Source organism: Corvus kubaryi, unplaced genomic scaffold (genome assembly GCF_017639235.1).
Source record: "Corvus kubaryi isolate FWS band 111438036 unplaced genomic scaffold, C.kubaryi_AGA036_p1.0 37302, whole genome shotgun sequence".
NCBI lineage: Eukaryota > Metazoa > Chordata > Aves > Passeriformes > Corvidae > Corvus > Corvus kubaryi.
The window spans coordinates 3,738,108-3,759,199 of NW_024581095.1; the positions used below are offsets into that span (position 1 = coordinate 3,738,108).

Genomic DNA, 21,092 nt, shown 5'->3' on the forward strand with positions numbered 1-21,092 from the left:
ATAGATTATTCACCTCACAGTCTTTTACTATTTTTTATCTGAGCACTCTAGATACTCTCCTAGAAACCACTTATATTTTGCCATTTTCTGGTAGGTTTTGTATCAAGTCTTAAATGGCAAGAACTGAAACTTCTATAATGGCTTTAGATATTGTCTCAGAGTAAAGCAGTTTATAAAAGCTGGTTAAATCTGCTGCATTTCTCTGTAAATTGCTTTTGGGGACATAACCAGTGCAAAAATACACTATATTTTATTCTCTATCTCTCTCTTCCTGTCCCTGTAGCTTTCTCCTAAAATATGTGTTCTACTAGCATAGTACAAATTCTCAAAAATTCAATGCAATTTAATTTCCTCGATTATTAAATTCCCTATTTAATTTCCAGATTAGACCTACACTGGACACCACAATGCTACTCTCCTCCCCAGTTTCGTTAAAAATGTTGTTGGCTTCATCTGAACATATACTGAGCTCCACTAGCTTCTCTTTTTCCCTTCCGTTCTGCCACCTTCCTGTGGTGATAAAACAAAACCACCAGTTGGTAGAGTTACAACTAGATGAAGATAACAAGAAACGTAGCTGATCTGGCAGAGCAAGAGCGGTTTTCATGTCTTATTAGCAGTATAATAATTTAGCAATTTCATGAGTTACTCTTACTACACAAGTATGTAGGCACTCTAGCAAAAATCAGGATGTTGTTTCAAATGGCATGTCCTACTTTATTATAATTAGGAGGATATGAAAGAAAATCAAAAAATGGAAACACAAAAAGAAGACTCTACTATATTCTTTCTGAAACAGACTGGTGTGCCAGCTGGTTTATGCATATCCTTAGACCTCTCATGAAGCTGTTAACTGGGATATATTTTGATACCCACTTGAGGAAACAACATTCTGGACTATAGCCTGAAACTATAATTAATTTCAGGGCTTCAGATCGTCAGTGACCAGCAGAGGAATGCTTCACTGGAGAGCAGCTTTCTGTGCTCCTGTGGGCTTGGGAAGATCACTGCTGGCTGTGGGGGGGGACAGCACCTTGGAGGGACCCTGAGGTGGCCAAGGAGGAGAGTGGAGAAGGCCCAGGAAGTCCATGGTCCTCCAGCTCTAGCCGCCACACATGTCCCCTCAAGACGCCACAGAAGCAGCAATAACAGCTGATTTTCCATTTTCAATTTATCTATTTGAATAATTAGAAACATATTCTCTTGTCTAACTTACTTGTTTTCTTTTTACAGAAGAAAGTCTCCATGTAGTTTCTGTGCTGCTATATGAATACTGGAAAATGTGTGCTTCTCTCTAAGAACAGACAGTTGGGAATTCAAGACAATGCCCTGGCTTTCACTGTGAAACCAAAGTCACTGCTGATGTCTCCAGTTTCAATCCTCTTTCTCTTGACTCTAAAATGTCTTGGACTCTTAAAGGGGGAAGGACTTTTCAGGACTAACTCATACTGCCCAGAGATGATCACCAGTGGTGACAGCTAATTGATCCCCAGACTCTCTCCCAGTTATTCTTGTGCAGAGGAGTCAAACAATTTATACTAAATGCAAACAAACTCAGACTTTCTTATGCCTTTGACAAATTCTCATGGTTCATGTCTGCAATTGAATCAATGTGTTTAATGACTGGGAACTCCTGCGCATGGAAACTTTCTGAGAGAATAGTATTTCAAAAGGATAGCATCTGCAAACGTCCATAGTTTTTGTTGTGGGCAGGTCATGTTGCCTAAAGTGGGAAAGTACTATATCTGGTACATTTTGCAACCTTTCCCTTTTTGCAACACTTATACGGAACGGGGTTTTTTGGGTTTGGTTGTTTTTTTTTTTTTTTTTCCGTGTCGCAGAAGAAACATTCCTGATTACTTTTCTCAGGTACTTGGCGGGTGCTTTGGTTGGTTGTTTTTTTTTTTCCCCGTCAGAAAAAAATGTTGTTGGAGAATATCGACGTGCCGGTCTACCCGCCCGACGTCCAGTGAACCGCTAAAAGCTGTCGATACTACGCGGCCGTGGTGCGAGAGGACGTCCCTGCAGCGCCGGCCGCGAGGCAGGAGCGGGGGCAACCAGCAGGGCGGGCCGAGGGCTGGCGGCGGAAGCGCTGCCACCTGCCCGGCGGGGCCGGGCCGCCGTCGGGGTATTTAGCGGAGCGCTGGGCGCGGGTGCCGCTCGCAGCCGCCGCTGGGAACGGTCTCGGGCGCCATGGAGGGCGGCGGCATCGAGAATCCGGCGTTCGAGACGCCCAGCTCCGACCTCGGCCGGCGATACCACGCGGGCCCCGCCAGCCCAGGTGCCGGCGCCGCGGCCCGCGCCAGGCCCTGCCCTGGCCCCGAGGAGGGGCCCTGCGGGTGGGGCCACTGCACCCCCAGAGCTCTGCAGCTCTGCAACAATTCCGAGGGGTACTTGGCTGCCTACAGCCTGCTGGCCATCTTCCAAGGTAATCTGTTCCTGCTGCCCAGGGCACATGCTGCTCCCCGTCCCGGGGCTGGGGGGAACCGCCGGGAGCCTGGGCTGGGGAAGGCAGGGAAGGAGTGGTGATGTTTTTTGTGGTGGGTAAGGAGAGACAGAGTTCCTCTAGTGGTGTTTCTGAACACTGACGGTAATGGCTTGACTAAGGGGAAGAAAGTACACTTGTGCCCTCGATGGGGAAGTTGCACGGTATTACTCTTTGCAGTTCACTGTTTCTCCTTTCTTCTTTTCCCACGTTCTTTATTGACCACTGCTGAGTCCACGGTCCTACCAGCTCTTTGCTTCATGCTCTTGTCAATGCTGCATCCCCACTGATCACAGGGAAATAGTGCTTTATGTGCACCACAGCCAGAGACTTACAAGCCAGGGATTAAAACACCAATATAAATACAAAATTGTAGTACCTCTCCACTTTACTACCTGCTTACTAATTAAAACACTATCCTGGCCTGGTTGGGTGGGACTTTGTGAATCCCAGTGCACCCATCTTCCTAAAACTTAACTAATGGTTTAAGTTCACCCTTGGGAGTAACCTGAAGTTTAGTTTGCCCTACATTCCTGTTGTTCAGGTTCAGAGATTCTTGTCCATATTTTTGGTTTTCTGTAATGATTGGTTAGGACCTCAGCAAGCCTTAGGCTTAAAAAGTAGAAATTAACTGAGGGGAGGAGAAGAATTAGTGTAAAAAATATACAAAATTGACGTTTGTAAAACTTAGATATTTGTCTGCCAAAAGGATGATTGAGTTCATGTTCATAACCTTTCAACTTTATTTGACTAGCTAGAAAAGAAAAGGGTGTTTCCTGAAAAATTTGCTTTAAAGCTCATTGTTGTTACTCATAAAGAAATTTCTATAGAGGGGTAGAGGGAAATGTTATATATTTGGAGTTAGAGGAGAGGGCAGCCTACACCAAAGAAACATAGGGTTTGGATGTCTCTGTTCCACCTGGAACCACACTGAGGCAACTGGAATGGTATGAGAAGAGAATTAGAGGCTCTGCTTAAAACCTAGAAGGACTTTAATGCTACTTGTGATGCTTGGAAAGTCCTTGCATGAACTAGTGTCTTGGTATGTGTTTCTGTGAACTTTTTCTGATTTTAGTCCCTTCAGATTCTGATATTGTCTTAGCATATAGGTTTAGTGTTAGAAGAGAAGTATTTAGAAAGTTTTGGGATAAGACTGTTGTTTCTTGCTTGGATTTGAAAGGCCGTGCTGTAGCTGGTAGGAGCAGAAGATGATTACTGTTGCAGTTGTCCTGTCATATTTATTTTCTCTATAAATAAAAAGGGGCGGGAAGGGTGTGAAAGAACTTCTTACATCATAGGTTTCAATAGTAGCTGAGTAGTAGAAGACTTTTAGAATACACATATAAATATTTTTGAGTGGCATAAGAATATGGATAGGCAATTGGAAATACCCTGAATATGACACGAAAAAAATTGTTAAACTAAACAAAGTGTCTTGACTATTTCTAAGATGTCTAAATTTCTTAAAATCAGTCCTTCTGATCTGATTGTTGAGCTGACTAACAAACTCAGCATACTTTAAAATCTTGTTTGTAGTCTGGTTAGGTTCCCGATCATAAAAATAACTTGTGTATCATAAGAATCTGTCCCCTTTGGAGGTTTTGGGTGTTGCTTGTGCCACTCATCCAGGTCTTGCTTCTCTTATTTAACTGTATATGTATGCCAGGCACCTAACTTATCTAGTTCAGGTTTAGGGCCTTAAAGGAAGGCTAACTAAAGGAAACTTATGATGTTTGGTTTGGAAGCTGGTTTAGGCATGGCTATTACAGATCCTGTGACATTCTTGATGTGTTACCTGGATTTTCTGACAAGAACCTTTCCTTTGGTTAGAATGTAAAGGAAACTGGGTGCTGAAGACTCAACCTGCAATTCTTTTGGAGATGTGGGAAAAACAAGGGTCATCAGTAAGAAATTCAGGGTTATGTGTGAAACTTTGTGAAAATATTCAGGTCTTGCAGCTTCAGAGTTTAGATAAAAGCAAAGAAAATACAACTAGGATTTTGAAGTTATGTGTCCTAATACTGTACTCTAGTTTGGGTCTGATCATTTGACTTACCCTCCAAATTACAGAAAGCATCACTGTGGAAGATAAGATATATCTATTAAACTTTCTAATGCACCTCTAGAAAAGATTATTTCTTAATGCATTGAAGATTAATGAAGTAATCTGTAACACACTTTTGATGAATGTAAGTTGTTCTACTAGACTTTTTACATGAGTGAACATAGTAGGTGATTATCTGCAGTGACCTGGTATATTGTGAGTCTAACTTAAGGCATGTGTTTGTCAGAATATTTTCTAGCTGCTCTAGAGAATAGGTTGTTATCATTAGCACCTGATATGCTGTATTGCAACTTCTCAGAGGATTTCAGGTAGAACTTAACTCTAATTTCTGGCTCTTTCTGGTTGAAGTACATGTGAAACCTGTATTTCCAGAATAGAAAACACTTCTTTGCCTAGAATGTTTTTACATGACTAATACTTGCTTTGTGTATGGCACTTAGAGTTGCCTAAATGTATGATTGCATCTAGTAATACAGTAACTGGATATGCTGCAGTTCATAGTAGTAGAAAACAAGGTAGAGGTTATCTCACTATTTTGAGTACAAGAAGGACTGTTTATTTCTCATGTCATTAATAATTTTTAGTACATAAAGCAACAGAACCACAGTTTGAGACTGGTCCAGTCTAATCTACCTGAAGTCTTTGAATAATGTTAATATTTTATAGGCCAATTAGGCCTGGTACTTTTACCAAGGCCTTTTTAATTGCTATTTTTGTGTGCCTGTTGTTAAAGCCACCATTCTTATAACAACTGCAAAACACGTATTTTTGTTGAATGGATGAAGAGAAAAAATACTCTTTTGCTTTGTGATAGCAAATAAGGTTGGTTTATAATTAATCTGGATTTTATGGGTCAGTACACACTGTACATAAATCTCTTAACAGATGTGGCAGGACAACAAAGTTTTGGTTGAGAATAGTTAAAAATTAATTTCTATACTACAATTTTAAGTGTTGGGATGTCCTTACAGAATTTGTTTTTCAGATCAAGTCATTATCAGGTAGTATCTTTTTCTTGGAGATACTTTAGTGATTAATCACTAGATTATGCAATTGGAGAAGTTATGCTGCCATTCATCACATCTGCATTTTTACAGATGAAATCTAATTATCCAGTATAATTACCTGGAAGGTTTTATGGCTTTTAGGATGTAAATTAAAGGTAGTGACTTAAACTACATAAAATACAATGCCTTCTAGGCTCTGTAATCCACTTGCTGTGTAGCATACCTTCACATGAGTGTTTTAAAGCCTTAGTGAATGTTTGAAGTTCTGGCAGATGGGAAAAACTTGTTTGTTCATTCCTTCATGCTAGTATTGTTCTTTGGTTAATGCTTCTAAAGAGGAAAATAAAGTTGCTGAATGTGTAACTAATAGCAGTGGAAGGACACCTGAATACTTGTGTCAAACCCATGTGCATTTAAGTGTGATGACTAAACTGACAGGTGAAATTGTCAGCTTTAATAAAGAGGCCGTAGTAGGGTATTGGAACTAAGATTGTGCCAAGAGTTGTTTCCATATAGAAAGCTGAAGTTTGGCCATTAGAAAAACATTTATATTTGGAGTAATTTTTTTATTACATTTGAGTGCTCTAAGGAGATGTTGAAGTTTGGCTCAAGTAGTTGTACTTATGGATGGTGCAAAGCTTGTTGAAAACTAACTTGAACACATTTCTGTCACTAGTCTTGTGTTCTCATTTTAGAATGACAGTAGAGAGTCATGTTGCAGTTTTAGAGTAGGGGTAGAGGCTCATCAGTCATCTGTAAGGTTACAGAACTCAGATGTATTTGCATCTCTGACTCTAAGACTTTGCAACTTTTTTTTCAGGTATGTATTTTATTATGGGCACAATTTAGTTAGGCTATGATAGATTAAGTTATCTGACAGTGTTATAATTACAGCGATCTATTGTGTAACTGAATCCTATTTTGGGACTGCTAAAACCAAACTCCTGAAAGTTTAACTACCTGGTCTTTCTCATAGAAACAGAATTTGAAGCAGGATGGAAGATTCAAGTTAGTCTACAAAAAATGCTTTTGTAAAAATGAAGAGAGTGTTTAAGCATGCAGTGGCAATTGTAGCTTACTTCTACTTTTGTATAATTTGTTTTGCAGTTCATCTGTGCTTCAGTAGGGCAGCTTGTGCAGTGCCTTTTTTCCAGGTTGTTTGATACTTTTGCTTCAGGGAAGTTAAAGATTCAGGGGGGTAAACCTTTTTTGCTCTGTTGAAGTAAATCCCCTCAGCTGCTCTGAAACAGCTGCAAAGAATTTTTAAATAGCCTTACACTTTTTGTATTATATAGGATACATGTTCATTCAGAAGCCTTCTTTTATCTTCCCTTTGTGGTGGTGGGGAGTTGGTTGTTTGCAGTAATTTGAAAACTATGTCCTGAACTTGCTCCAGTCATATCTTGTATTCTAATACAAGTTGTAACCTTGACTATTTTAAAAGTATCTTATGACATTGTAATGCATTCTATTTGAAATCTGTGCTTCTGACAAATCCACAGGTCCTGTGCAATTTGGCTGGCTAAGCTGGCACTTATTGATCTACTATATACCTGTATTTTACAGCTAATAAATACCATTTAAAGGAATCTTGTATAAATATATATTAATTTTAACCTTTCCATCACACAAGGGTAAATTTATCTCTGCAACTCTATTGAATTAAAGTATCTTTGACTAATTATCTCCTTTTTTATTTTTGTAGGTATTGTGGTAAATGGCCTGATTAACATCAGTATTTCAACAATTGAGAAGCGTTATGAGTTGAACAGTTCCCTCACTGGCTTAATCTCTGCAAGCTATGACATTGCTTTTTGTGTATTGTCACTGTTTGTATCTTACTTTGGAGAAAGAGGGCACAAACCACGATGGCTTGCTTTCTCCGCATTTATGCTAGGACTGGGCTCACTTGTATTTTCCTTACCACACTTTAGTAGTGGAAAATACCAATATGGAGGTAAACTTGAAGGTAAGCTTATTGTTACCTTTTGAAAATTACTCTAAAAAATTTAAATCTCTGTATCAACTTGGTGCAACATAGTTAATCTCTGTCAAAGTCCTAAAATAGGGTGTTATCTGTAACTAAAAATAAGATGATTTTGTGAAATCTGTTAAGTCCTAGAGCTGCCTTTCTGCACAGTAAACTTTATTTTTCCAGAAGAAATTTGAGTGTCAATATCAGTTCTTAGTCATAAACAACATTTAAATAAAACGCTTTTTTTTCCTTGCCTTGATGAATGCAATTAAAATTCACTTTAAAGAAACAATTATCTGGCATCTCTTTGTGACTAGGAATCAAGTTAGGTCAGCAAATAGGAGAGATGTTAAATGTTAGACTTAGCATCTTGCTGAAAGGTGACTACTTCTTGCATTTCTTTGTGGTTTTGAACTATTAAAGGCATCTTGATTAATTCATTAACAAGTTTCTCTAAGTTCTTTTAAGAAAGATGTTGATTTTAACTTGCGGATTTATTTGAAATAAAGAGGAGACAAGCAGTACTGAACAAAGCAGTACTTAAATCATGGGTGTAGCTATCTGTCAGTTCTGAAACTTTTTTCATTAAACAAGACTTAGCACAATATGATTAATGCCAACTGTATTTCAATTTAGTGACACATCTATAACTAATACAGAAATGTTCAGATATTTTTAAAGCAGGATGACTTGATCTTTTAGGATTGTCTTGTTTTTGCAGTCTTTAATCAAAATTATGCCTTCAATGACTAAGCATATTAGAGTGCTCACTAAAAAGAATCAGTAGCTAAGCAACCTGATGAAAGGTTGTTGATTCTCAAATTAATTTCTCTAGTGGTAATTAATTTGTCAACTTTTATGAGCTGTCTAGATGTTAGTTTAAAAAGTTTGGAAAGCTGTTTTTCCCTGTCTAATAAATGAGGATCTGAAATGGAAATTAACTGAACTTTTAACTGAACAAGGTCAAAGGAAAACATCTTTACAGTTTTGGGGGCTATGAGCAGATATTTACTTGTTAGCTCTTGGTAGAGGGGCAACAGGTTACTTGCTCCTGGCTCTGCTACAATTCAATTTCTCTAAAATTTTGGTTTCAGTATTGACCTTCTTACTTCACTATAGGATGAAAGGGAAGCTGAATTTAATACATAAAAGTTTAAACCTGATTTTAGTTGGTTTTTTGTGGGTTTTTTTCTGGTTTTGTGTTTTGTTTTGGGGTGGGGTTTTTGTTGTTTTTTGTTGTTGTTGTTTGTTTTTGTTTGGGTGATTTGTATTTGTTTTCTGTTGTTGTTTTGCATTGGTTGGGCTTGTTTGGTTTGGTTTTTGGGGATTTTTTTTGTGGTTTGGGTTTGTTGTTTTTTTTTTTTTTTTCCCCATTTGGGACAAGATACTGACAATATGGGAGAGCAGATTACCAGCTATTGCAACTGATCTTTCCCCTTTCAAACACTTTTAGTTGAAATCCCAAAGAATATGTTACTGTTTCATCCAACATCCATCATTGAAGATGGCTGTAGATACTGGTACCTTTATTAGGGACATTTTCTACATGGACTTGTGAAATCTAAAAGTAGTGGGGAATTTTTGAATTGCAGTATGTTTTCTTCACCGTAGTACTGTCAGCTGACAGCATGCCTGCTGTTTTGACTGTTGTAATGCAGGTGCCTTTGCTGTGCCTGTGTGAGTACATTTAAGATCTTAAGCTGATTTAAACAAAACACTATCAAAGATAAATGACTAAGAGTGCCTGGAATGTGTCTACACCATGGCAGTAAACATAAATCTTCAGGTGCAGTGCAACAGTATCCCTTAACTGTCAAGTAAACCACTGTACAGGATGATGGGATGTCTGGTTTAGCTAGTTCTGAGGTTGATGAAACATTTTAACTGTACAATTAATTGCAGAGTTTACTAGCACCACAACCCCAAAGGCTTCCTTTTTCATTATTTGTGTGAGTCACTTACAGAGATCTTAATATTTTTTCTTTAAGCTTGTATTTGAGGCTTTGTATTAAAATCTACCACTTAATTTATTTCTGAACAGCTCTTTACTAGTTGGTTACTTGATTAATAATGTTTGTCTGTTATATGTCAGTACAGTGAGTTTTACATGTAGGATAACTTTAAAGTACAGTTTGATGCAAAATTTAATATGGCTGCCATATTAATTAATAAGTCTAGTCTGAAATACAAAATACATCTAGCCTCCAGCATAAGTCTTACAGACTTCCTGGAACTTACTGCTTTATCTTGAGATAACAATTTACTTTTATTCTGAGGATATATGTATCCTACTCTACAAATATATTTGACCACTTATTTATCATAATACCTCTTCCTGGTAATAGTTTAATCCATGTCATATTGAAAGATTTGCTAATCAGTGGTCTGCCTATTATTAATCTTTTTTTTAAGCCACCGTAAAATGTGTTTTCTATTCTCCAGAAAGGTTTTAGACTCAAATTTGTTACCCAAGTGTGACCAGCTGTTTGTTCTCGTAACTTGTCCAAGTTGCCTGAGCCGCCGGTGCCGCAGCTGGCTCCGGTATGTGCAGTCGGGGGCTCCCCCTGCTGGTGTGTCCTAACAGAATCAACTTAATTTCATAAATCAGAGACGGCACAGAGGACTGTAAAAACTGCAGATATAATAAGCAGTGTGCCTTTAAACTTCAGTCTCGGATTTTATTTTAAAAACTAAATATGTTTCAATATGTCTGTGACACCAAATGTGAATCATAGTTTCTCACTCGACACAAGGAAGATAACTTCATTGTGAAGACAGTCAAAGATTGGGACAGATTACCCAGGATACTTCCTAAGTGGAAAGGAAGGAAAACTTTAAAGACTCTTCCTTTTGAAGTGAGGTTTTCTTATCCCTTGTGTTGGCCTGTTTCTGTGCAATGGTGCTGTATCGCTTTTTGTGTGCTACAGGAAGTAATGATTAAGGTAAATTTTCTTAAATACCTAGTGTGTGGCCAGCACTTCCTTATGCTTTGTTTTGTGAGCCCAAAGTGTGGATTGATCTTGCCCTTTCTTTGCTTTAGTAAAAAGTGTTCTCAGATGTAAAAGAACTTAAGGAAAATAAAGTCTGTAATAATTTTCTGGTGAAATAATGTGAATTAATCGGTCTAGTTACCTGATCTGGAGGACATTTTCATGTATTTGTTCAGTGGGGCTCATTGCTACCAAACTGAAGGGTTTATCCTCTTTCTTTGGGTTTTATGCCCTTATGTTGAGAAACATGGAAAGAACCATGCTCCTAAATCTTGTCACTTGGTATTCTGTTACCAAAAGTGCAATGATAGCAAGAGAAAGGAGAAGACAAAACATACTCCCTGTCTTCACTTCCTCTTTGCCTCCTTGTAGTGCCAAATATTACAGCAGCAGACACAACCTTACACTGCTGTACCACTACTTTCCTCTTTGTGTGTGTGCACAAATACAGAGGATTTACATTAACTTCTCTTTTTGGAGGCATGGCAGTGTGTGTTCTATGAGAGATAGTGGCATAGGTTTTTAAGGTTTTTCCCTTTTTCATAAGCAAACACTTCCCAAAAGAGTGAACGTAAAGGGAGGATTATCTTCGCATTTTCTGCACTTTCAATCAGGCCCAGATTTCCTCAGGTTGTTCAGGCTGCTCTGTCACTTAAGAGTGGAAGTTGTTAGTGCTCCTCAGAATTGTTATAAGGTACAAGAATAAAATGAAGTGTCTGTTACATAGGAGTATTCATAACCTGTGGAATGACCATTTGACAGGTGGTAGGTTGTTCAGTTTTTTCATACGTCTGGTCAATAATACTTTCAACAAGCCAAAGCATTTTAATAGGGCTGTTCATGTTGCCTTCCTGGAGAGGAAACAGAAACCAAGCCCAAGAAAAAGTGTTTCTTTTGGGGGATATGATATTGTGGAAGGCTTGGCACTGCCATGTTAGATATATTAATAGGTATGAATATTAAAATGGGAGCTTGACGTAACAGCATTCTTTTGTAGTTTAGCTTTTGTATAGATTTTTCTTTAAGTTGGACGTGATGAGTTAGGTTACAGAATTGTAAAATCTTGCTGTCTCTGTTTTTCAGACACATGTCAAACTGCAGAAACCATCTTTGCTAATGCCACTTGCAGTGCCAGCACAAACTCTTCACTTCACAAGTATCTGTATGTCTTTATCCTCGGACAGCTGCTGCTGGGAGTTGGAGGAACCCCTCTATATACTTTGGGGACAGCTTTTATTGATGATAGTGTGCCAAAACACAAGTCTTCCCTTTATATAGGTAACTTAAAAACTGTCCATATACATTGTCTGGATAGATCATAGACTGCAATGTCTTCCAAATGTTTTTATGAATTCCTCTAATTACACAGTCTTGTAATTATTACTTATGTACATGAAGTATTTCTACATCCATTACTGTGCAATTTAGTTATTAGTCTGCTCTAAGTACCAAGTCTTTTCAATTTTTATTTTGTAGAGCCTGGTAAAGCTACTTTGAGCACCCCTTCTGTCAATTTTTCATGTCAGTAACTAAAAATTGTTAAATGGTTAATGTAGCCCATCTGTTAATAACAGAGTAAGTTGTAGCAAAAACTTAACTTTTTAGTCACAGATGTTGAAAAATCTGTCAGGTCAGAATCAGTCAGGTCAAAATCAATCAGGTCAGAAGCTAGAGCATATTGTTGTATCCTTTAATATTTTTGATGTACCTTCTAATAGTAGGCTGTCCACTCAGTCCACAAACACTGCTGTGCCTCATGGGATCAATCCAGTTCTCTAGCCACATAGAAATTTGGCACTTGGCTGTACTGGAAGTACAGAGGTTGCTTTCCTGGGACTGTTTAAAAGCTAAGGAATACTAATACTTAGCAATGGTTTTTAATCTTTTTCAGTCACCATTCTCTAGGTTATGTGCAATTTTATTGCAAAGTTCCTTGCAGTCTAAGTGTTTTCTATGGGTATGAAGATACTTATTTCCCCCATCTTGTATGTAAGCTGATTAAAAGCATGTTATCTATACTTGTAACTTATAGGAGGAATTCAAAGCATCTCAGATTCCAGGACTGTTTTCCAGACTAAATCAATATTTTAAGGGACAAAACTGAAATAATTATCTGTTTGCATGCAATTTTTGCACAGTTTTTCCAGGCAAGCTACTTCATTAGATGCCAAGAAATAGGATAGTTGCAGATGATAAATCTTAGATGACAAAGACAAGTTTTATTTTTGCTGTTTCTTTATTTTGAGAGAGATAATATTACACTTTTTCTTCCTCCTCTGCCTCCTCCCCTGAAACCAGTGAAATAAACAGAGCAAAATTAGGGCTGTCTGCATGATTGGGGGAACAAGGAGTGACCTGAAGACTCAGGAGAATGGTGTCAGTGTTCATACTTAAAAAGTGCACAATCTTCAGGCATCTGAGTTGAGTTCAGAAGAGCAGTGTATTCTGCTTAATATAACAAAACTGGAATGCAAGTGAGTGGGTTGGTAACTACACCTTGATTCTTTTTCTTGCTTCATGCAATGTATTAAGTGTTAAATTATATTGTGTTGCTTTACCTAATAGAAGAAGACTTATGCAAGGCAGAAAAAACCCAAAACCCCAAAAAAGCAACCCACAAAACAAAACCAAAATAAATCCAGAACCCACCCATAAAATTGTCTGTAAATAGCTGCTCGCATCTTTTACTATAAGCCTGCAACTCATAAGTTGTTGTTTTCTTTCTCGTCTAAACTGCATGCATTTTCACAAGGACTGGGACATCTACAACTAAAGCCGCTGAAGTTAAACAATTCCAAATGGTATTTAAATTGAGTGTGTGGGAGGAAGTAGGCACTTTCTAAGCTCAGTTTGAAGTTCTGTAGGATGAATATGAACTTAACTCAGAAAGTTCCTATGACAATGTCACTATTCCCAAATAGTGGAAAAACTATTTGGTGGGAAAACCTGGGATATAGCTACTCAAAATTTATTTTGACTTACTTGAGTGTCACATTTTGCATTGCTTCCCCCCTCTTGCACTCCTCTCACCCTCCTGACTCCCCCATCATTTTCTCTTACTAACTAGAGGGAAATTAAGTACTTGTGATCCATGCACTTCAGAAACAAATGAGAAATCCAGATTGTTTCATCTGGGGAAACAGAAGGAATGCATGTTTACTAATTAAAGATGGATCTAGTTGCTATTAATTGCAAGCTTTAATCTGCAGAGACAGTGTTCCTGCTATCAGGGAGTGCTAAAATGCGACAGAAATCTGTCTGGTAGGCCAGGGATGCTATTGTGACATCAAAAAAGTCATGTACTCTTTTGTAGGGTATGGTTCCACCAGCAACTTTGCAGGTTGGTGATTTTTTTGATGGTGCGTAATTTCTTTTTTTTTTTTGGGGGGGAGGTGTTTTTTTGTTGTTTGGTCAGGTTTTTTTCTTTAAAACTGTCAGGAGCTGTCAAAAGCCCTGGTTTTGTATTTTAAGGCAGGTATTATTCCAGTCAGACACTTTAATGCAACTCTGTCTTCTGGTCTTAGAAGATCTAGAAACCAACTTAAGATTCAAAAGCATAAACAAGCAAGTTCTCAAAGATTGTGGTCAATACTGTTAATAACCAATGTTCATAATTTCACTAATTTTTTTTTCACCAGTTAGCTTTTAAATGTAGGCACAAAATGGGCAAAAAAGCAATCTAATAATGCTTAAAGGTACAGTCAGTTAAATTAATTTTCCTGAACCTCTGATTTGAAACTTCTGAGAGCTGCAAATTTCCTTGTTGAGGCATAATTATAGATTTTGTCTTCTATACACCAGTGAAAGAGCAGGTTGACTTACACAAAACTTTTGGTCTGAAATTGATTTAAGAATTTTATTAAAAGAAAGCTTTAAAAAAATTTAAAGAAGTTATGGTGAACTTGATGTATTTTCTCTTCTAGGAATTGGCTATGCCATGTCTCTGCTGGGTCCTGCTGTTGGCTATGTTGTCGGAGGGCAGCTGCTTAAGGTTTATATTGATATCCAGATGCCAAAAAGGCAAGATACAACTTAGTTTATTGCTTCCTCTTTTTTTTCCTAATAATTTTTGTTAAAATCTGTAGCTTTTTTCCCTGTGAGGAGAAAGTTTTTCAGAAAATATTGCATTTTCAAGAGCTTCATTAACTTGGAAACAAGTTGCACTTATAAAGTCTTCAAGCAAATGAGTTACTTCCCAGAGTGAGTAGTGACTCCATTGTGTGTGAAAGTTTCTTTGTAGTGCAAATAGCTTGTTCTAGCATTTAAATATTTGCTATTTTAAACCTCAGCAGCAAAAAATACTTTTTCTTTTGCTTAGTTGTTTATTTGGGGTTAAGCTGCAGCTACTGATTCCTCATGAACTGTTTCCCTGAGTTGTAAGATGAGGGTTAGGATATTGCTCCTTAACTCCTAGGGAAGAGCTTGCTAGAAAATCTATCAGTTGAATAATAGTCCACTATTTAAAAAAATGTTTTAAATTTTAGTAGTGTAAACCAACAACTTCATTTAAACTTTTAGTTCCTCTGTTTTAGAGCCTTCTGGTCAATGCAATGGCACTCTAAACTTCTGAATTGGTTTTGATATAACTCATTGATTATGAGGAATCTTTCTAAATCCAGATTTTCCAGTATCTTAATAATGCCTAAGGATCTTGAAATCAGGGCCAAAGAATGGTCTTTAAATTGGAAAGACATTGACTAATGAGTTGAAGGCTACATTTGGTGGAATTATTTTTAAAATTGTGTAGTTGGTTGAAACAAGCAAACAATATATGTAATACATGTAAAACTAAGAAAATTACAATATTGAAAGGCTTTCTGTTAAATAAGTATTAAAAGGAAATATTCCAGCTCACTGAAATCTGAAATTCAGAAAGGTAAACCTGCTTCTTCTGAATTACTTTTCCAGTACAAAGGTGGATCAAGATGACCCCCGTTGGCTTGGAGCATGGTGGATAGGATTTCTTGTATGCTTTTTTGCAATTTGGCTTCTTATAATACCTTTTTCATGCTTTCCGAGGCACCTACCAGGTAAAGGTTTAGTAATACTTGGCTACTTTGGAAGAGAGATTGTTCATATTTGCAGGTTATAAACTACTGGACTGAATGTTTCCTCTTTGATTTTGTTTTTCAGTTGACTGTCTTTGACTAAAATCTGAGGACAAGTACTTTTTTTTTTGTTTCCCCCTCCAATATGAAGCCTTTAAAACAAGGCAGATCAGCTAGAGGGAGGATCTCGTGTATGGTGGGCTTGCCCATGGCCAGGGAATTGGGAATAGATGATCTTCAAGGTCCCCTTTCAACCCAAACCATTCTATGATTCTATATAATGATGTACAGTAGGACTGGAAACGTATACCTAATTATGGAAACTGGTGGTCAGACTTTGAGAGATGCTTATAGCTATGCACCCAAGACTAAAGATTTAAAATTTCTGTGTTACCCACCAAGAATCATGTAGAAATTCCATGAGCATCCAAGGGGACTTACTATACTAATATTGAAGGAGAAATGATGGAGGAAAAGGAAAAATGGAGTAGGAAATGGGAGAATGTGAGGGTGATTAAAAAAAAAAACCAAAGGGCTTCAGCATACTCTGAAGTTTTTAGGATGTCCCTGATAATATCTTATTGCAGCCAAGACCTTCCAATGGAAGGGTGATACTTTCAACAAAAGTCTTCTTTTAACAATACATTATTGATCTCTTTACAAATCTGTACCAATAAAACAGGCAAGAAGACCTATAATATCTGAAATAGCTTTGCCAAGTAAAGGAAGCACAAATTTTTGTAGTTTTTTGAAATTGTCTAAGAGTGCAGATATTGAATGTTTTCATTGTCGATAAATATGACCATTTATAGGAACTGCAAAAATACAGGCTGAAAAAATCTCTGAAACTCATGATGATGGAAGTCAGGTACTGGTTCAGACCAACAATATTGGACAAAGTTTTAAAGACTTTCCTATGGCTCTCCTGGTAAGAAAAATCTCAAATTTGCTAAAACTGAATATATTCTGAGGAATGAAATTCTTTACCAGATGTTAGATATCTTTAGAAACGACTTATCATGTTGTGGTATGGAAGACTTCAATGTTACTGACAATTTAATGCACATTCATTTAGTTGATACTTGAGATTGTTAGAAAAGCGTATTACTGAAGTTCCACTTCAGAGTATCTGCTTTTACAATATAGTGACTTCTACTTTAGTTGGTACCAAAATCAAATAATTTCCAGAGCGTTATGATAATTTCTCCCCATAGATACTGCTGAGGAATCCAGTGCTTATGAGTCTAATAATAGCCAGTTCCTCAGAAGCTTTAGTTGCTACTGGATTTGCCACATTTCTACCAAAGTTTATAGAAAATCAGTTTGGAAAGTCATCAAGTTTTTCAGCAACTCTTGGAGGTAATACGGCTTTTTATTTTAAAATCTTAAACATAATGTGTTGAATACTTCATTGACGTTACAAGTGGAAGATTATATGGGTACCTTTTTTGTGTGAGATGTTTGTGAATGTACTTAGATGGCATACAGTAATCAGAACAATATTTTTGTTATTCTTGCCTGCTGGGTACTCTAGTACTTAATTCATTAAGGGTGTAGCTCTACTTGTTGTTTGTAGGTTCTGAAGACTTGATGCTCATTTTCAAAGTAGAACGAGGATTTTGTGTGTTGATGACACTGTAGTTTATTCCTTTCTTATTCTTGGTGAAAAAAGTTTAATTTTCTTTATTTAAAATTGTCTGAAGGAACATTAGTATCTTAGTTCCTAAAACAATCAAGATGAAGGGCAGCTAGAAAAAAACAGTGCTTATTACAAATAAGAAGTTGACTTTGCCTTTCTCTTCTTTAGTTCCACACCGACAATTACAATGAGTTTGCAATAAAATGACTAATCAGAATATGTAATAAAGCTATTATGTAACTGGTTCTATAATTGGCTTACTGTCACCTATTTATTATCTGATATGTGGAAGTAATAGGTAGAACAGGAGAAAGCTATGAAAAACTGAGTGTTGGAGAAACAGAAAAAAACCTGCTGGAAGAGCTGTGCTCAGTAGGGTCACATGATTAACTTCAACACAATTAATTCTGAAGAATAGCAACCAGATCAAGGCAGAAATGTCCATAATGCCAACAGATGCTTGCAGTATGCAGACTTAATATTTCTAGAATGTGTCTTGCTAAGCTGTAGAGTGCTGCAATATAACTATGGTAGTTGAACTGCTCTTTCTCCAACAAAAATGTGTTTGGGAAAGACTTTCTAAGTTACTTATTCTTCTGGGCAATACCAGATGGTATTGTTGCATCAAAACAAAGCATCTGCAAGTTTTACATGAAAATACATTGGAATACATGCTCAGTTGTTAACCTATAACCAGGAGTGAAGTGGAAAACTGAGTGTTGCCTTTTTTTGTCCATAGACCTTGTCTGAATGTCTTTGCATTGAAAATACCAACAGTGCTTATTAAATGTACATCTGTAAAGAAATTACAACAGTCATGCTGAAAACTAGCTGTACCTGAACTGAGCTAGCTAATCTAAGCATTACCAATGACCATGGAAACTATTTAAACTATCATTGACTATGGGTGTCTGTGGCTTCGGCAGTTTTGTCACCATACCTGAACTGTCTCTAAAGTTAGCTGTCTCAGGTCAGTGAATTTATACTGAGATCTATGTTGTATTATAGATTAGCCATATAAAACTGCTCAGTTATTTATCTGAAGTGCAAAGAGGATAAATCATTGTGGACTGTATGGACTACGACAGCAAAACTGACCCACTGATCTAGACTTCTTTACATCCTTCAGTAGATGTCTTACTGCATCTTATATAATAGTGGTTATGTTCTCTTATTAAAAAGCTCATAACAGAAGTATAAGAAAGAACATGGACACATCAAAAAACCACTGAAAGAATGAAAGTATTTTCTATTTTCATGGAGATGCCTATTGGTGTTCAGAGATTCCCACCTCATTGTGCTCCTAAGTCATCTAGTTTGGCTGTCTTGAATTGGGTTTTGGACAACTATAAATGACACTGTCCAGTTAAACCTCTGGAAAAGCTAAAGGTGATGTAACAGTAGAATAAATTACTCATGCAGTTAGATTCTGGAAGTATGGTTTGAAAACAATATCACATGGACTGCATTTTACAGCTGTTTTTATTTTTTCTTAGCATAAAATTGCACTCAGTTGCTTGCCAATTATGTCTTGCATTTTTATGTAACTGTTTCTGTCTTGTTTTCCTCTAGGACTTGTACTAATTCCAGCAGCAGCGCTAGGCCAAGTCATAAGTGGTGTCTTGGTTTCCAAGTGTAAAATGGATTGCAAAGGCATAATCAAGTTCATGATAAGCACTTGTTCAGTGGCCCTAATATTAAACACAGTGTTTTTATTTGCTAAATGCGGGAATGAACCTTTTGCAGGTGTCTCTGAAACGTATAATGGGTAAATATATTTTAGTGCACTCTTGGGTTTAATGTTAATATTTATTAAATTCCCATAGTTTCAAATAGTATACACCAGCAGTTCTTAAAAGTGGGAGGAAGGCAGCTAGCTATTGCAAAAGTCTGCTCTCAAGTGGTCAGTTACTCTGTCATGAATTAACAGAGCCAGAGGCAACACCAACTGTTTGAGGGTCTGCCAAAGAGCCAGATGGTGCTGTGCCAAATAACTCTAGAAGGCGGGTACCTAGGGACTGCTAGATGACATGTGACAAAATCATAGGCATGATTTGTGCTGTGTAAATTGGTGAATAACTTACCAATACCTCTTTATTGTTTTCCCAAATCCCCGGTTTTAGACCAGGGCTATGTCCCACTATCTTGTACAAAATTATGATCTGATAGTTCTGCTCCAATGCATAAAAAGGCACTTGAAGCTAAATAAGATGGCGAAGAGGAGTGTTGCCCTTTACTGACACAATAGCATGATGTGTACCATGAAAACAGGTAGCAGAAGATGGGTTGGGGAGGAAATTGGTTTTGTAGCCTCTAATGCACATGCAAGTTGGTGGAAAGTAGAAATTTACTGCTATGATACTCAAATATTCATTTGTATTTCCTTTTCCAGAAGGTATGCAAAGAGAATCAACAAAGTTCCATACACTGGTGACTGAAAGAAAATAAAAACCTTAAAGCTCAAGTTATGGCTCATTCTGATTTCATCTTTACAACTTGCTATATAAATTGAGAGTATATTTAAAGGCCAGTGTTGAAATTTGATGCCTAAAATATGGCTTTGCTTCAGAGTCTGAAAAAAATCTAGCAGACAGATGCCTTGGACAACTCAGAAATGTGAAAATCAGAATTCAGCTTTTGGTTGTAAAAAGCTTATAGTTACATACTGACCAAAAGAATCTGTATTCATCAATAAAATGCTGAAGATATGGTATAGAAAATGGTATATGAAATTATCCATATTTTTATACCAGGTCCTATGATAACAAACAGCTGCCAAAAGTTACCATGAACCGATTTTCCTCCTAAGCTAAATACAGCTAATTTGTATTTAGCAGTTTTGTGTATCTTTGTCAGTAATATAGCATAACTGTTGCTGAAGACCACTTATCTACAGCAATTTGGAGTTAACCAGTCCTGAAATATATCTTTTACCTCAGTATCCATTATAAAAAAATGACTCCGTTTTACCTAATTCAGTGTTACATGTTGGACTGTATTTTACTGGACATGTGCATCAGAATAGTTAGTGGCACCAGCACAGTGTCAGTTCTTAAACTGTTTTCTACAAAGAAATAAAATATGTAGCAGCAGCTTTAAAAAATTAATAGATTTATAAACTCGTGGAAGAACAGCCAAGTGTTTGCCTCCTGCTTATGCTACTGAACAGATGCTTCTGAAGGAATAAATTATGAGCCTGCTCTGAGAGTTGAACTGGAATTTGATGTTGATTTTTGTGGAGAATTTCAAGAAATCCTTCATGGCAAGCATTATCTTCCTATTGAAAAATAGCCTGGAGAGGTGATGGAAGATTTTGCAGGTTTAGTCTCAGAATTATATGAGTACAGGAGGACTTGTTTGTGTCAGCATCTTGTAGTAACACTGTTTGTTACTAAATTAGGCTATCAGCAGAACTAACATGGTTTATTTTGTCTAACAGGCACTTTAAATAATTGGCTTTGCCAAATTCTATTGCCCAGTGCTTCCTTGAAAACTTGACGGAACAGAAATGCAGTGACTGCTTCTGTACTTTGTTCATTTCCACATGTCTTTGGGACTCTTGTTTAAAAATTTGTATAGAGTTTTTTAAAGAGCAATTGATGGCCTCATCTGCTAGGTTTTTTAGAAAAGCCAGGGGTATCTTTTTTGTTTTATTTTTCTCTAACTGTCCATAACTAAATAATCAGTCCCTCTTTGGAGGTCAGGGGAAAGAGACACTGTCTGCACATGTAGACAGGACAAATGCCACCAAATTGGTGAAATATTTCTAGGCTTTGCATGCCTCACAGGCTAGCAATGCACTGTATGTACAAACCTGTGATTAATGAATTTGCTTATGGTGCACTGTGGTTCATTCTTCATACTTAGAAGGATTGAAATTAGT

General features: G+C 37.2%; 1 protein-coding gene across 3 annotated transcripts in view; it reads left to right on the forward strand.

Annotated features, from left to right (window-relative positions):
* Positions 1-1,978: 1,978 nt before the first annotated feature.
* Positions 1,979-21,092, forward strand: part of SLCO4C1 (solute carrier organic anion transporter family member 4C1) — a 28,599-nt gene continuing 9,485 nt past the window's right edge. The window contains exons 1-9 of one of the 3 annotated variants that reach the window (XM_042028108.1): positions 1,981-2,428; positions 7,263-7,526; positions 11,606-11,800; positions 14,446-14,542; positions 15,431-15,552; positions 16,383-16,498; positions 16,785-16,929; positions 18,782-18,977; positions 19,602-19,604. In XM_042028108.1, the coding sequence (XP_041884042.1) occupies positions 2,194-2,428; positions 7,263-7,526; positions 11,606-11,800; positions 14,446-14,542; positions 15,431-15,552; positions 16,383-16,498; positions 16,785-16,929; positions 18,782-18,977; positions 19,602-19,604 (1,373 nt within the window). In that variant the 5' untranslated portion in view covers positions 1,981-2,193. Of the gene's footprint in view, positions 2,429-7,262; positions 7,527-11,605; positions 11,801-14,445; positions 14,543-15,430; positions 15,553-16,382; positions 16,499-16,784; positions 16,930-18,781; positions 18,978-19,601; positions 19,605-21,092 lie in introns of all 3 variants that reach the window. The other 2 variants (XM_042028109.1, XM_042028110.1) reach the window with 2 other exon arrangements.